Genomic DNA, 14,079 nt, shown 5'->3' on the forward strand with positions numbered 1-14,079 from the left:
GGTACAGGGTCTCACTACGCAGCTCAGACTCATAGTGATCCTCCTGTTTTCATCCTCCCCAGCACTGGGATTACATTCATGGTCACCAAGCCCAGATTCAGTGGCAGGCTCAGCGCGTCCGGGGGCAGGGCCAGCACGGTATGTGGCGTGAAGGATCGAGCCCCTGTCCCTACACTTGCCTAAGCAGGCACTTTGTCTGCTGAGCTATCTCACCGGCCTTCCTTCTCCTGCCTTAGTATACAGTAATTGCATTGATTCTCCGCCTATCTTGGGCATCAGAGTTGTACTCCATCATTTTTTTGTTACTGATACAGATATTCCCATCCCATCTGGGGGATTTGATGCTTTAAGTCTCTTGTGAAGCTCCAAAGTCTATATATTTGAAAAAATATTCTACAAGAGATTTGATACACAGCCGTGTCTGTAAATCTGCACCAGAAACACAGTACAGTCCTTTGATATCCTAGAGGGGAACTGTATGAAACTTTAAAGTTCTAATGAACATTTCTATAAATCATCACCAGGTGGTACAGGTGCTATCGGTGGTTAAAAGAAAAGCAAGTTTGCACCGAAAGCGTTCCACTGGAGCAGGCAGAGCAATGTTTTTTGGAACTGAGGTTGGTTATGAGAGTCCAAGGTTTGGATACCGAATGTTGGATCCAGACCCTGTGAAAGGCCAGGGTGTAAGTGACAAGAACAGCTTCTCTGCAGGCTTGGGGCTGAGAAAGAGCCTTTCATCCCCCGTGGCCTTATTTATTTAATTATTATGTAGTTAGGACAGGGTTAACAGGGTCTCACTACATAGATCAGACTCATAGTGATCCTCCTGTTTTCAGCCTTCCAAGCGCTGGGATTACAGCACATGCCATCATGCCCGGTCTCAATCGCCATCTCTCGGCAGGCTGGGAATTGAACTCTGGTTCCTGAGCTACCTGGCTGGCCTCCACATGGCCTCATTTAAATCCTGCAACTCAGCGAGCCCGTGGCAGCCTTGTTTTTCCCGCAAAGGCCATGGCTTTTGGGGCAGGACACCAAGTTGGCCCGGCTTAGTCACACAGTGCGCAGTGGAGCCAGGTCCATCCTACCCCGCCCCCACCCCGTACCCTTCTTTTCCCTGAGTGTTCCCAGCCTGTGGAACTCTTCACATTTGAAGGACATAGTTCAATTACAAGGGCAAGGAGTACTGTGCTACTCGTTTGGTTTTAGTTACCAAGTGAAAAGACGAGAAAACAGATTCACAATGGACAAGAAGTAAAGCAATTCAAGTGTCCATCGACAGAAAATGTGCACACAGAGTGGAATGTTATTACCCCCCAAAAAGGAAGGACATTTCCATGGGCACAACGACATAAGTGGCACTTAGGACATCGTGCTAAGTGAAAGAAGATGGATACTGTATGATTGTGCTTGAATGAGGCACCCAAAGGAACAGTCAGATTCATAGCCTAGACACAGATGTGGTGGTAAGCACATATAATGCCAGCATTCTGGGAGGCTGAGACAGGACAATCACAAATTCAAGCCCAGCCTGGGCAACTTTGCAAGATCTTGTCTCGGAATTTTTTGTTCTTGTTGATACAGGTCTCCTTGTGTAGCTCAGGCTCATAGATCTTCCTATTTCAGCCTCCCCAGCGCTGGGACTACAGATGTCCTCCCCAGCGCTGGGACTACAGATGTATACCACCACGCCTGGTTCTGGGGTGGCACGGTGCACCCAGGATTCCGGGACCCTCATGGCATGAGGCACTGGGGACTGAACTCAGGACCTTGTGCTTGTCAGGTGCTTATGCTGCCGAGCTATCTCCCCAGCCCTGACCTTGTCTCAAAGTTTTTAAATGGGAGTGTGGCAGAGAGGAAGAGAAGGCCCAAGCTTCAGTCCTTAGCACCCTCCCGAACCTTCCCATCTCCCCACCCCCACCTCTACCCCAAAATAAAAAGAGGAAGAAAGAAAAAAAAAATGGTAGTTGCCATGGGCTGGAAAGAAAATTATTGCTTAATGGGTACTGAGTTTCCATTTGGGACAACAGAAACAAGTTCACCAAAACGGTCTCCGCCTGCAGATAAGCCACGTGATGTGACACGGAGGCAAGAGAGGCAAGAATGGGCCCGCCTCCTGGAGAGCTTGTCCTGGGCTGGGCAGGCCCCGCCCCAGAGGTTCCGCCTACACAACTGGGCAGTCCAAAGTTCTGGACAGTTTAAGCTCTGAGAATCAACTTTCAAAGAGACAGCAGGGGGACCCACTCTGAGGTGGGAGGGTGATTTCCGAACGCACTCGTTCGTTTCCACACTGAATCATATGGTATGAGTCGCTGAGTTATCTTGATTTGAAATGCTTCCTCCGTGACATTTTGTAACAATTCAGATTGTCTCCTGATTTGTGTGCATAAATAAACAGGAGTCCTCATTTGGATTAATTACATCAAAAGATATATTACGTGTGTGCATATAAAAGATTCATTTGTCTAAGTATTAACCAGGATGCTGTTGACAAGTGAAAACATGTTTTACCAAGTGGTGAAGAGACATATGTTTATATTTATTTGGAATTAAATGGTGCGTTTGGAAAGTGAAACATTCCCCCAAATCCTTGCTCTTTAAAACAATATCAAGGGGCTAGGGAGATGGCTCAGTAGCATAAGTGCTTTCCTGGTAAGCGCAAGGGCCTGAGTTCAATCCATAGTTCCACAAAAATAAATAAAAAATAAATAAATAAAACAATATCAAGCTTTATTAAAGAAAAATATAACAAACCACCTGTGACCAACACTCAATTTTATGACTTTTAAGCATTTTGTCTACCATCCCACCTCCTGAAGGTTTGCATTTTTTTCCTTTCCTGCTTTTTTTTTTTTTCCCTCTTTGTTTTTGAGACAGAATCCCACTGTGTTGAGCAGGTTGGCCTTGAACTCTTGAACTCTTGGGCTCCAGTGATCCTCCTGTCTCAGCCTCCCAAGTAGCTGTCACTATAAGTGCATACCACTAAGCCTGCGCCAGTACACTTTTTTTTTCCATGGGCAGAACAAAGCGATTGATCTCTTCCAAAACGGATTGTAATTATTTAATAAGAAATTGTCTCTCGTTGCAAAAACTTGTCCATGAAACGCTGTTACCATAACGGGAAATTGCATAACTGGTCTCCGAGGGACGTACCACCACGCTGAACTGCTTGCGGAAGTGGAAAGTGCTCTGTGCAGCGGGGCCTCCTCCCACCTGGGCCCTCCCGGGTGCCACCCAGTGCTGCTACCTGGAGGCCTCTTCCTCTGCCTCTGCACCCCTCCCTTCCTTTCCCGCCTCCAGAGAGCTCTGGGGCCCAGGGCAGCTCCTCAGGAGCCCCCCCACCCCCACCCCCTCCCCAGCACAGGGCTCCAGGCAACGACCTTCCCACCCAGGGAAGGGCAGCCATTCATCCTGCGGGAGCAGTGGGTGTGGTAAGGTTCTCACCCTGTCAATTCAAGGAAACTCATTAAAGTTTCTGCCCAGGAAACAGAAAGAGAAAGCCCAACTCCTCACAGTCCAGTGGTGTGGAGAGACTCAGAACGAAGAAACTGGTTTGATTTGACCTTGATTGAGGACTACATCTAAGGTCCCAGCCCTTGGTGGCCTCTGAGGCTGCCAGGACCTCTGCTTGAAGCCCCTGGACTGTGCTCCCATGGCTTCAGTCTCCCATGGCATTCAGCTGTTGGTCACAGGAATGAGAGTGACAAACCGATGAGGACCCCAGGTCCTTCTCCCTGGGACCCAGCACAAAGATGTAGAGGCTCCCTGAGGGCCACAGAGCAGGGGCCTGAGCCCAGGATGAGGCAGAGGGCACCAGCTGTGGGGCTGGGCAGACCCAGGCTGTGCCTAAGCCATCTCTTAAGTGGCCTGGGCCTCTACACCACTCTTCACCCGCAGCTGCCTCCTCTCTAAGCAGAGGGAAGTGCTCGCCTCACGGCTCGAGGATGAGGGAGAACATCCTGTCTATGAAGTACATGGTGGGAGGCTGATGAACGGCTAAGAGCAACTTGATTTTATAGGACTTCTTTTGCATTAAGGGGAAGGAGCCCAGGGTTTCCTGTGTGTTAGGCAAGTGCTCTGCGACTAACACCGCTGGTGCTTACTAGCTCATTTTAATGTCACCTCTGCTATAAAGGGACAGTGAAAGTCCAGTAGCCTCTCCCAACACACAGGCCCACTGTGGAACTCACACTGTAATCAATCCTGGGGTCTGAAGTTGAGGTTCCTGCAGTACCCACCATTCTTGGAAACTTGTGGCTCAGGTCATGCCCGAGTTTGTCCTGTCTTTGTTGGGTCTGTCCAGAGACTTTTTCAGTGTTTGGGACCACACCAGACCTGCTGAGCCAGAGGCCCTGGGGGTAGAGCCAGGCAGATCTAAGGGCCATGCTGCCTGCATGCGCGCATGGCTTGGCCGGACGTGCATGGCTTGGCCGGACGATGCCTTCCACCAGTTTTTTCATCTCCCTCCCTCCATGCTGGTCCCCAATGCCTTGTCATTTGAAGGCTGAGGGTGTAGCTCTGGTGAGGAGGGGTGATTGCCTGGCAGGCACAAGGCCCTGGCTATCACCCCAGTATCACACAAACAAGAAAGATAGGATATTGGGCCAGGGATACAGCTCAGATGCACAACACCTGACAAGTGCAAGGTACTGAGTTCGATTCCTGATTTAAAAAAAAAAAAAAAAGGCCAGGGAGATAGCTTAGCAGTCTAACTGCCTGCCTAGAAGCACAAGGACCCAGGTTGGATCCCCAGAACCACGTCATGCAGGCCATGGCCCGGGCACATTGAGTCAGCCACTAAAACCAGGCAAGGTATCACATACCTGTAAACCTAGCACTGGGGAGGCTGAAACAGGAGGATCACTACAAGTCTGAGCTGCGAAACAAAACCCTGTACCAAATACATAAATTTTTTAAAAAGATGATATTGAATAATATATGAATTTTAAAACCAAAAGAGAAAATTGCTTCCGGATATTCTTTAAAAAATTATAGGGGCTGGTGAGATGGCTCAGTGGTCTAAAGCACCTACTTAAAAAAAAACAAACTTAGCAAAGCCCAGGCACCGCGGTTCAATTCCCCCAGCACCACATGCCAGCCAGCCCGCCCCCTGGTGGGCTGAGCTGGCCACACACACAAATAAATAAATAAAATTAAAAAAAAAAATTATAATGAAACGTCAAGTGCAGATTCTTTTCATGCAGGAAGGTATTTTCTCTGAGGATACCGGGCAGCTTTATTAGTTATTCTGAAATTATCTGGCAGGCATGCCCTCCAATGACCCGCAGTGAGTGCTTTGGGATTTTACTGCAAACCTCACCTGACTCAGGTGTTGGGCTGCCACTATTTGGGACCCGACTCTTCCCAGGGGTTTCCCTAAGCCCCTGGCCCAGCTTTCTCCCAGCTGTGGGGCTACATCAGAACAGCTGTTGGTGTTATTTTGGGTGTTTGTTGGAGACACAATCTCACTATGTAGCCCAGGCTGGGCTTGAACTCTTGATCCTCCTGGCTTCAGTGTCCCCAGTGCTGAGATTTCAGGCGCGTGTACCAGGTCCAGCTCATGATAAGAGTTTAAGGCCCTGTCCTGAGCACATCTCTGCCACTGCAGGATGGCCAGTGGTGGTTTTCATAGACGTGCAGAAGCCCTGGTGTCCTTGTACCTTGGTGAGGGAAAATGCCCACATACAGAGCCAGTTCCAGTGAACAAGTGTTCCCTGCCATCCTCTGCCTCATAACCATCTGCCGCCTCCAGATCTCCTGGAAAGAGCTCCATAACCATGTCATCCTGACAGAGACACCTCAGGGAATGGGACACCACTCCTTCTTCCCCAAAGTCCTTCACCACCCACACTGCCCAGCCACCATGGGGGGCGGCTGGCTCCTGTGTCGCTCCCCAAGGGCTAGCTTCAGCCTCAGGGCAGAATGTGGTGTCCCCTTAGGAGCCAGTGCATCTCATGGGATAGCTCTTAGCTTTCCTACTGCCCAGCTTGGGGACAAGAAACAGATGCCCTTATTTTAACTTCCAGGCTGAATTACGTAACCTCCCAGGCCTCCCTCAACCTCCCCCTCCCTGCCCTGAAGTTTACACAGCGACTCTCCCCGCAAAGCACCCACAAGATGGCTTTTCCTCAGTTTGGAAGATGTGGATGGCCGGGTACCAAGTTTTTCCTGCCTCAGTTCCTTTTCAGTGGGCGCTGGATTCAGCCTATCGGAAGATCAAGGGTCCAGCATGGCCTTTGTGATGCTGTGGCAACCCCACCCGGCCTCTTGATAAATAAGGGCCCTTCGTTTCCTCCTCGGACGTCCATCATCTGGTAATGCCCCTTCCAGAAATCCCAGGACCCAGGCTGGGAAATACTTCCATAATTAAAGCTTTTGGAAGAACTGCTACTTCTTTCTTAAACTTACCTGCTCTCCTGCAGAGCCACTTTATCCTGCATTACGGGGGTGCCCCAGTGACCTGCTCAGTTGCCCAAAACAACATTATCTCAAGTGCATTCTTAGAAATGGTTTATTTCAAATGTTTACAATTCTCATTTAAAATGCAAAATAGCAGGTAAAAAAAAAAAGAAAAAAGCATTTAAAAAAATACAAATCATACTGACTATATAGACATCAGTATTTTCTTTCACACAAGCAGGGAAAATCCCTTAAAACTATTATTTCTCTCCAAAAAACAATGTAGAGTTGAGGTATTGTATTTAATAGATGTGTTCTCTATCCAGTAAGGTCTCTCTGATAAGTAACAGCCTTGCTACCTGCTGTCCCCATCCTTTCCTTCCAAAGCGGATCTGGGTCTGAGCATATGTTCACAAAACTGACAACGCTCCTTAATAATCATTAAGGTTGCCATAGAAACGTCCTATTGTTGGTGCCTGGCCATACTGGGGACTCAAAGCCAGAAAGACCTTTTGGGGCCATTCAGGAGCACCTGGCACAGGACCTGAGCCACTGGCCTGCCCCCTCTAGCACTGCCCACAGCGGAGCACGAGAGGCTCATGGGTGGCTTCCGCCTCCCCACAGCAAGACAGATTTCTCGCCAACCCAGTGAATCTCCTCCTGAACTGGGTCAGCCTCAGGCTCTACATGAGACACTCCAGCTCAGCACCACAGCAGGTGGGTGAGACATTCCTGAGCAGTCTTCAGCGGAGCCACAAGCCACGGCTGGTCCCGGCCTGCCCCAGCTTACCTTGCCCACCACCACCTCACTCCAGTTCGGTTCCTGAGCAGAGTCTACACCTTGCCTAGGTGACCAAGATGGCAGAGAAACGGTGGAGACTCAGCGTGAGCTCAGAGCCCAGCAAACAAACCACAACGGTTCTGCGCTGTGACTCATGCAGAACAAGTAGGCACAGCCACAGCTACACCCTTGAAATGTCCCTAAAATATTTCATTAATGCTACCAGAATTATTTGGTACAGACCTCAATCCAGCGTTATCGCTGACTTCTCCCACCCCACGGGATGGATTGGTGCCTCATCTAAATTTATCTCTGTCCTAACATGTCCCATCTGGCTGCATGGCCAATGGCTGCAGGTTTCAGGTGCATGCGGGCTGCAGAAACCCAGGAAGGAATGACCAGGGGCCCCGGGGATTAAGCACAGCACAGCTACCAGACTGCAGCCCAAGAAAGCTTAGGGCCTACGCAGACCTGGGCTCAGAGAAGACAAAGACTCCCTTCACAGACACTAGCTTATAAAAATAAAGGGGGGAAAAAACCCTCTTCAATACAAAAAAAAAAAAAAAAAAAAAAAAAAAAAGAAGACAGTTCCGTTACAGTAATAATGAAAGTAATAACAGTTTGGAGATCAAAGCTGCCTAGCTCCTAAGATAATGAGCTATCTAGATTTAAATCTTCCTCCAGCATGGTTCTGCCGGGCTTTAGTAATGTTATGCGTGAGTAAAACCGTGCACAAGAATTAAAGAACTGTGGGCACAGAATCACCTTTTCTCATGAAGGTCCTCCTTTCTAATATTTCCCTTTCACAGCAGTTTAAAGAGTCTCAGAAACTTTGCAGGAGGAGGGGGAGAGGCCATGAACACTCGCTTAACTTTTGTCCACAGTAAATGGCACCTAAATGAGCCGCAGGGCCTGAGCTGTACAGTCAAAGCTGCTGACAAAAATCACTACTAAGATAGCAACAACTTGAATGTGGCAAGCAGCGCACACAACACAGTGGCTTTCATCCTTGGCCACCTGTTCAGTGGCAGCGGTGTCTTTCTAGAAGGGTAAACTACTAGAAAAGCCTTGTGGTTTGGTAACTCTGGGGTCTGTGGTTGCAAAATTCATTTTAATCACAGTTCTGCTGTGTGCTGTGTGGGCACCTGTCTGGGTCACCGCTGACATCCTGAGCCTGGACAGATGTCAGCTGAGGTGCTACTCGGCACTGCAGCCCCATCCTTCATGAGCACTAATGTCCCAGCCTGAATGACTTCAGCACAAGGAACGAAGCAAAAGGGAGAAGGCACCAATGTAAGGGGTTTTCTTCAGTGAATTTCCCGATAACAGGGTGTGCCTTCAAGGGCGGGGAATTTCACGACTGTGCCCAGTAACAGTAGGAGGCTCGAGGCCCGGAAGGCGTCACCCACTCCTTCACACTCGCCCAGAAAAGCAGCCATAGCCATCTTTCCCCCAAAACCCGGAGCACCAACCTGACTTTGGCACTCAGTAAGGCAAAAACAAAATACAGAATGAAACCAGAATCTTGTCGCTAGTAGAGAAAAATATTTTTCCTCCTCCTCCTCCTCCCTTTTCACTTGACATGGTTTTGTGACAAACAGTTACCGTGCTTCCCCTCAACCCCAAGCTATTTATATACTGACACCCAGAGAATACTGGCTCTTCCCACATCTCAAGAGAAAATAGCATTTTTAAAAAATTAAACTACATTCTTTAAAAAAAAAAAAAAAAAAAGCATTCTTGCTAGGTTCCTTTTTTTTTTTTTTTTTTCATATGAACAAGCTCATTTCTAGTTACTCAGTCCAGATGGAACCTGGAGTTGACCAAGTTCATGGAAACACTCTGCTCTCAGCCCTGGCAGCACATCCCCAGCTGTCTGGCCCTCCTTAGCGCCCAGGGGCAGAGAGTGTGGGTTGCAGAGCTCCGGTCCCCTCCACCGTGACAGGGACCACGGGGACCCTGTCTCCACCCCCCTCTCCCTCTCGGCTTCTCTCCTCCCAAAACCCTGAGGTGAGCAAGCCAGGAGCCAGTGCAGCACTCTGGAGTCGTCAGATGCCTAGATTATGTATCCTTCACATTAAGCACAGTTCATGAAGAACTAATTAAGTTCCACTTACACCATCAGGCCCTGAGATATTATTCACCACAACCTGCCTTCTCAGCTAGGCGCTCATTCAAGTGTGGGAAGAAAGGCAGGAAAGGGTTTCCTCCTCCAGCTGGCGTGGTTTAACAAGAAGCCCTCACAGGCCTAGAAAAAAAAAAACAGAACGGCAAAGGCACTTGGGTGTCCAAAGCTTGAGCTAGAAGAAGCCCGAGGAGCTCGCCTGCCTGGGTGTAGCTGGGGGTCCGAGTCGGGTGTGGGTGACCACCAACCCCTCAGCCAGTGTCTCTCCTCGGCTCTCTGTTGGCCTGAGTTTCTTTTAGCCCCTTGTAAGCAGAGCATTTGGGAAGGGAGATTTGAGAATTCAACCACCTCTTCCTTCTGGATGGAGGAAGCAGTGCACTGGCTTCTCCAGTGTCAAAGTGTCCCCTCGGGGGCCGGTGTGCAACAGAGAAGCCACAGGCCCCGCCCCTGAGAAATGTGGGATGGCAGTGAGATGAGTCTTCTTCCGCACCAGCCATCCAGTGTCTGATACCCAGATGCCAGGTGCCACCCAGACAGCTATCTGGAGAAGTAGTCTTTGTTGCTGACGTCGTAAGAACTTCGCTGGTCTTTGGTATCTGGCTGGCTTTGACTCAAGGCGTTGTCCGACCCCAGGCTGTTGGGGGACACTGGAGGGGAGAGTAGAGGCACAAGCACGATGGTGGGCCTGGGCTGCCCCAGGGGATACGGTGGGTGCATGCTCGGCTTGCACTCCTGGAGAGTGCGTGACTTCCACGTCCTCTTGAACCTGCGCACAACACAGAGAGACAGATGTGAGGGCCCCTGTGATGAACCTCGGCAGGAAGTACTGACAACCGGATGCCTGACATGCCCAGCTCTCAGCTCCAGGGACCTCATGGTGCTCTGCAGAGACAGGAAATTCAGAATTTGAAAGCACCCTTGAGAGATAAGTGTATATTACTGGGCCACTTTACAAGTGGGAAGACTAGTCCTTTTATTGCCCCCCAAAATTCACTCCAAAGTCTCTTAATTTGGCCTGCTCTTGAAGCTACCTGGTAGGTACACATCAGCCCCATTGGTACAGGGTCTCACTACCCAGCTCAGACTCATAGTGATCCTTCTGTTTCAGACTTGTCAGCACTAGGATTACAGTTGTGCACCACCATGCCTGGTCTCAGTGATCGGCTCAGTGCACTGGGGCAGGGCCGCTGCAGCATGTGATGTTGGGGATCAAACCCCAGGTCCCAGTGCTTGCCTAAGTAGGTGCTTAGTCCACTGAGCTATCTTGCCAGCACCCAAATCCCTTTATTTGAGAAGAAAAAGGGAGCATTCTCCAAGCAGGAAAGGAAAATGAGGCCCTTGGTGCAAGTGGAGCTGCTGTGGGGAAACCATCGCAAACACCATGTACTGGTCGGGTAAGGGCTGCTGCCCCTGCCTCCCCCAGTCCCCGCCTCGCCCACTCCCTCCAGTGTGTGTGTGTGGGGGGGGGCTCTGTACTCCCACATGGCCACTACTGGGCACGCGTTGACTTGTCTAACGGGAAAGCGGTTGTTAAGCAGGAAGAAGATAGACATCTCTCTGATCACAGCTTCACTCACAAGAGCCCCACTCTGGGCTCAATGCCAGGGCTCAGCAGCTGGGCAAAGTCACTTAACAGCTCGGAGGAAGATGAGCAGTGATAGCCATCTTCGAAGGTACAGTCAGCTCTCCTTCCTGGAGGGGCCCTTCACAGAGCGAAGCCGCCGGGCCTCTTCGCTTGCTCTCTGCAGCCAACCTGCTGCCTTCTAACCTGAAACCCAGAGCAGGGTGGCCTCCCCTCAATTCCATCTGATAGCAGCTACTCCAGGAAGGAGGGGAGACCAATGTCAAAAACAAGATCTGGGTATTTTCCTCGGACTTCTTTTTATATCAGCAGGCTATTCCTGTCCTTGTTATGATAAATAATTAATAGTTGGCTCTATATCTGCCACTGGCTCTTAGCCTGCTATCCAAATGGAATAAACAATCTGCAGAATGTTACTCAGGGCTTTGCTACTTGAACATGAAACAGGAAGAGCCCAGCAGGGACGATTACTGGAGTTAAGCTGAGTTCTTGAGTGAAATTGTCCTTCCTGAGAAAGGACTTTGGACAGCATCATCGTACACTGTACCGTGAGAGGCTCAGGCCCTCTGCCCAGGAATTCCCTTCCCGGGAATACACCTTAAAGAAACCACACAGCTATGGAAAAGCTTTAGGCCCACAGATGTTCAACACGGTGTTGTTTATAGAACCAAAACAACAACTAAACGCCCAGTAATAAAAACGAAGTTAAGTGAACTTCGCTATGTCCCTAAAAGAGAAGTCTCTAGTTAGTTTACAGTTTATAATAACGAGAAAAAAAAAATGCTTGCTTTATAAAATGCTAAACTTAAAAGGTAGGTCTCAATATTATAGACACAGAATAATCACAGCTTTATAAAAACAAAGAAGACACTATATAGAGGACAAAGTCTCGGGATAAATTCACCTAAACATTTAGTGTTCTTGATTTGGGTATTAATCGTGTGTGTGTGTGTGTGTGCGCGTGCGCGTGTGTGTGTGTGTATTCATTTTATAGAAATTCATGGAGCTATACATTTATCATCATCATCATCATCAATTCCATCTGATAGTGGCTACTCCAGGAAGGAGGGGAGACCATTTATCATAAAAAAGGACAGGAACAGCCTGCTGATACAAAAAAGACATCTAAGACAAATACTCAGATCTTGTTTTTGACATCAGCTGGACATTGAACCCGGGCCATCAGACTACGCTACACTGTTGACCTTGTTTGAATTTTTTATTATGCTACAGGATCTCACTAAGCTGCTCTGACTAGGCTCGAACTTGCTATCCTCTCACTTCAGCCTCCCACAGTGCTGAGATGACGGAAGTGTGACACCACATCTGGCTTGCAGCTATACAGTTACTATGTATATGCTTCTCTGTATGTTTATTAGACTTTAACTACATTTATATTTTTAAGATGAACAGGAGTCATCTTTGGATGATACGATTTTTTTCTTTCCTTTTTGTAGTATTTAACAAATTGCTGAATTAGCGATCTTTTCCCCTCAGTGTTTTTTTGTAAAGCAACTGGGTGGGTAATTGGGCGAGAGTTAGCTTTTCCTTTTGAAGTACTTGTAAGAGTAAATAAACTCCGTGTGAAATCACTAAGCTCAAAGGGGCCGTGGACCCCAGCCAGCTGGGGTAGGGGCTGGAAGGCAGGGGTGAGGTGGGAGGGAGAAGTCACTGAGCCACTGGGCTCCTTTATCCCTGGACCTCCACCGTCTATCTACTTTACTCAGGCTTTATAAAGTTTTGATTAAAGAAAATGTTCTATGGCTACAAGAAGTTTGTTTTTTAACTCTTGTTCTTTGTTAGAAAGATGTAGAAACAGAGGTCCTCCCAAGGCCCAGAGAATCCCCACTGCCCCAGCCCTTCTGTGGCCCAGGACACCCAAAGGTCTTCTATTCACACCCTGGAGGAACGGCTTGTGATCCCACATGGGAACGAGACCCTCCCCCTAATACGAGATGAGTTTTCAAGCCCAGGCCTTTACCACAAGACTCCTCATTCAGCGTCTGTTACACACAAATGTGGAGAAAAAGAATTATCTGCTAGAGCCGGGGAGATGGCTCAATAGAACAGGCAAATGCAAGGGCCTGAGTTCAATCCCCGGTTCTGCCCAAAAAAAAAAAAAAAGTTATCTGCTAGTACTCTACTTGCCCAGTGCTGGGTATCACAAAATATGGAGTCAGTGGGGGAAGGAGAATGGGGAGAACTGGCCCCTGAAAGCCACAGTATCCACTTCAGAAGATGGAACATATTTGAAGTTAAACATTATCTCTGATATTGCTGGAGCAGCATTCAGGGCAACGCTCTGACTGGGATGCAGAGTCAATGTGCTAAGAGTAAAAACACGACACTGCGGGCTGCAGGACACTGCCACCACTCTAGCGCTCTGCCTAGAGTGGTTACAGGGGGCAGCCTCTTGGCACAGTCAGGCCCCCACAGTGTCCCTAAGCTTGTGCCCTTTCCTTGACAGGAGGCACCTACCTTGGCACCCAAAGAGCTGTCACCACCGGAAATAGCTGGTCTCTGTCTGTCCAGATAAATGTGCCTCCCACAGAAGTCCACAGAAACTCACCAGTCTAAAAGCAAATTGCTGACATCCTTGACCCTGGCCACTGGCCCTGTCTGTGCTTGCAAGGGGCGCTGGTTGCTTAGCAACCAGCCAGCAGGGGGCCTCTGACAGAAGGGCACAATGAGCATCCTTAGAGAGAAGCTGTCTCTGCTGCTCCTCCTGGGACCTTTCTCCTTCTCCTCCTGGCCAGGCCAACTCCTCTTCCTCCTGGGTGTTGGCTGGCTCTCCTCACCTCTTTTAGAAGTACTCATCACCCCAGCCATCACCCCTTGTGTGCAGCGCCCTTACTAGACGGTTTATCCCATCCGCAGCGTCTCCTGTCAGCTCTGCAACAAGGCTCAGCAGAAGAGAGGGTGCTATGTGTGCTATGTGCTCTGTGTGTGTGTGTGTGTGTGTGTGTGTGTGTGTGTGTGTCTGTGTTCAGCTGTTGGATGAATAAATGATTAAGCTGATGTTCTGTGAAATTTTGATGACCAAATAGACAAAGGAAAGTTTGTTATGAACTATGGGAACAGCCAGGCATGGTGGTGCACACCTGTAATCCCAGCACTTGGGAGGCTGAGGCAGTTCAAGGCCAGCCTGGGCTCTGTAGTAGATTCAAGACCAGCCTAAACTGCATGGCAAGACCC

The 14,079-nt window shown here is 49.0% G+C and overlaps 1 protein-coding gene across 2 annotated transcripts in view; it reads right to left on the minus strand.

Moving 5' to 3' along the window:
- Positions 1-6,490: 6,490 nt before the first annotated feature.
- Positions 6,491-14,079, minus strand: part of Il6r (interleukin 6 receptor) — a 44,854-nt gene continuing 37,265 nt past the window's right edge. For both annotated transcript variants that reach the window (XM_004629946.2, XM_023713781.1), the window contains exon 10: positions 6,491-10,068. In XM_004629946.2, the coding sequence (XP_004630003.1) occupies positions 9,840-10,068 (229 nt within the window). In that variant the 3' untranslated portion in view covers positions 6,491-9,839. The remainder of the gene's footprint in view (positions 10,069-14,079) is intronic.

The sequence above is a fragment of the Octodon degus genome, unplaced genomic scaffold (genome assembly GCF_000260255.1).
Source record: "Octodon degus isolate 3935 unplaced genomic scaffold, OctDeg1.0 scaffold00032, whole genome shotgun sequence".
In the NCBI taxonomy this organism is placed as follows: domain Eukaryota; kingdom Metazoa; phylum Chordata; class Mammalia; order Rodentia; family Octodontidae; genus Octodon; species Octodon degus.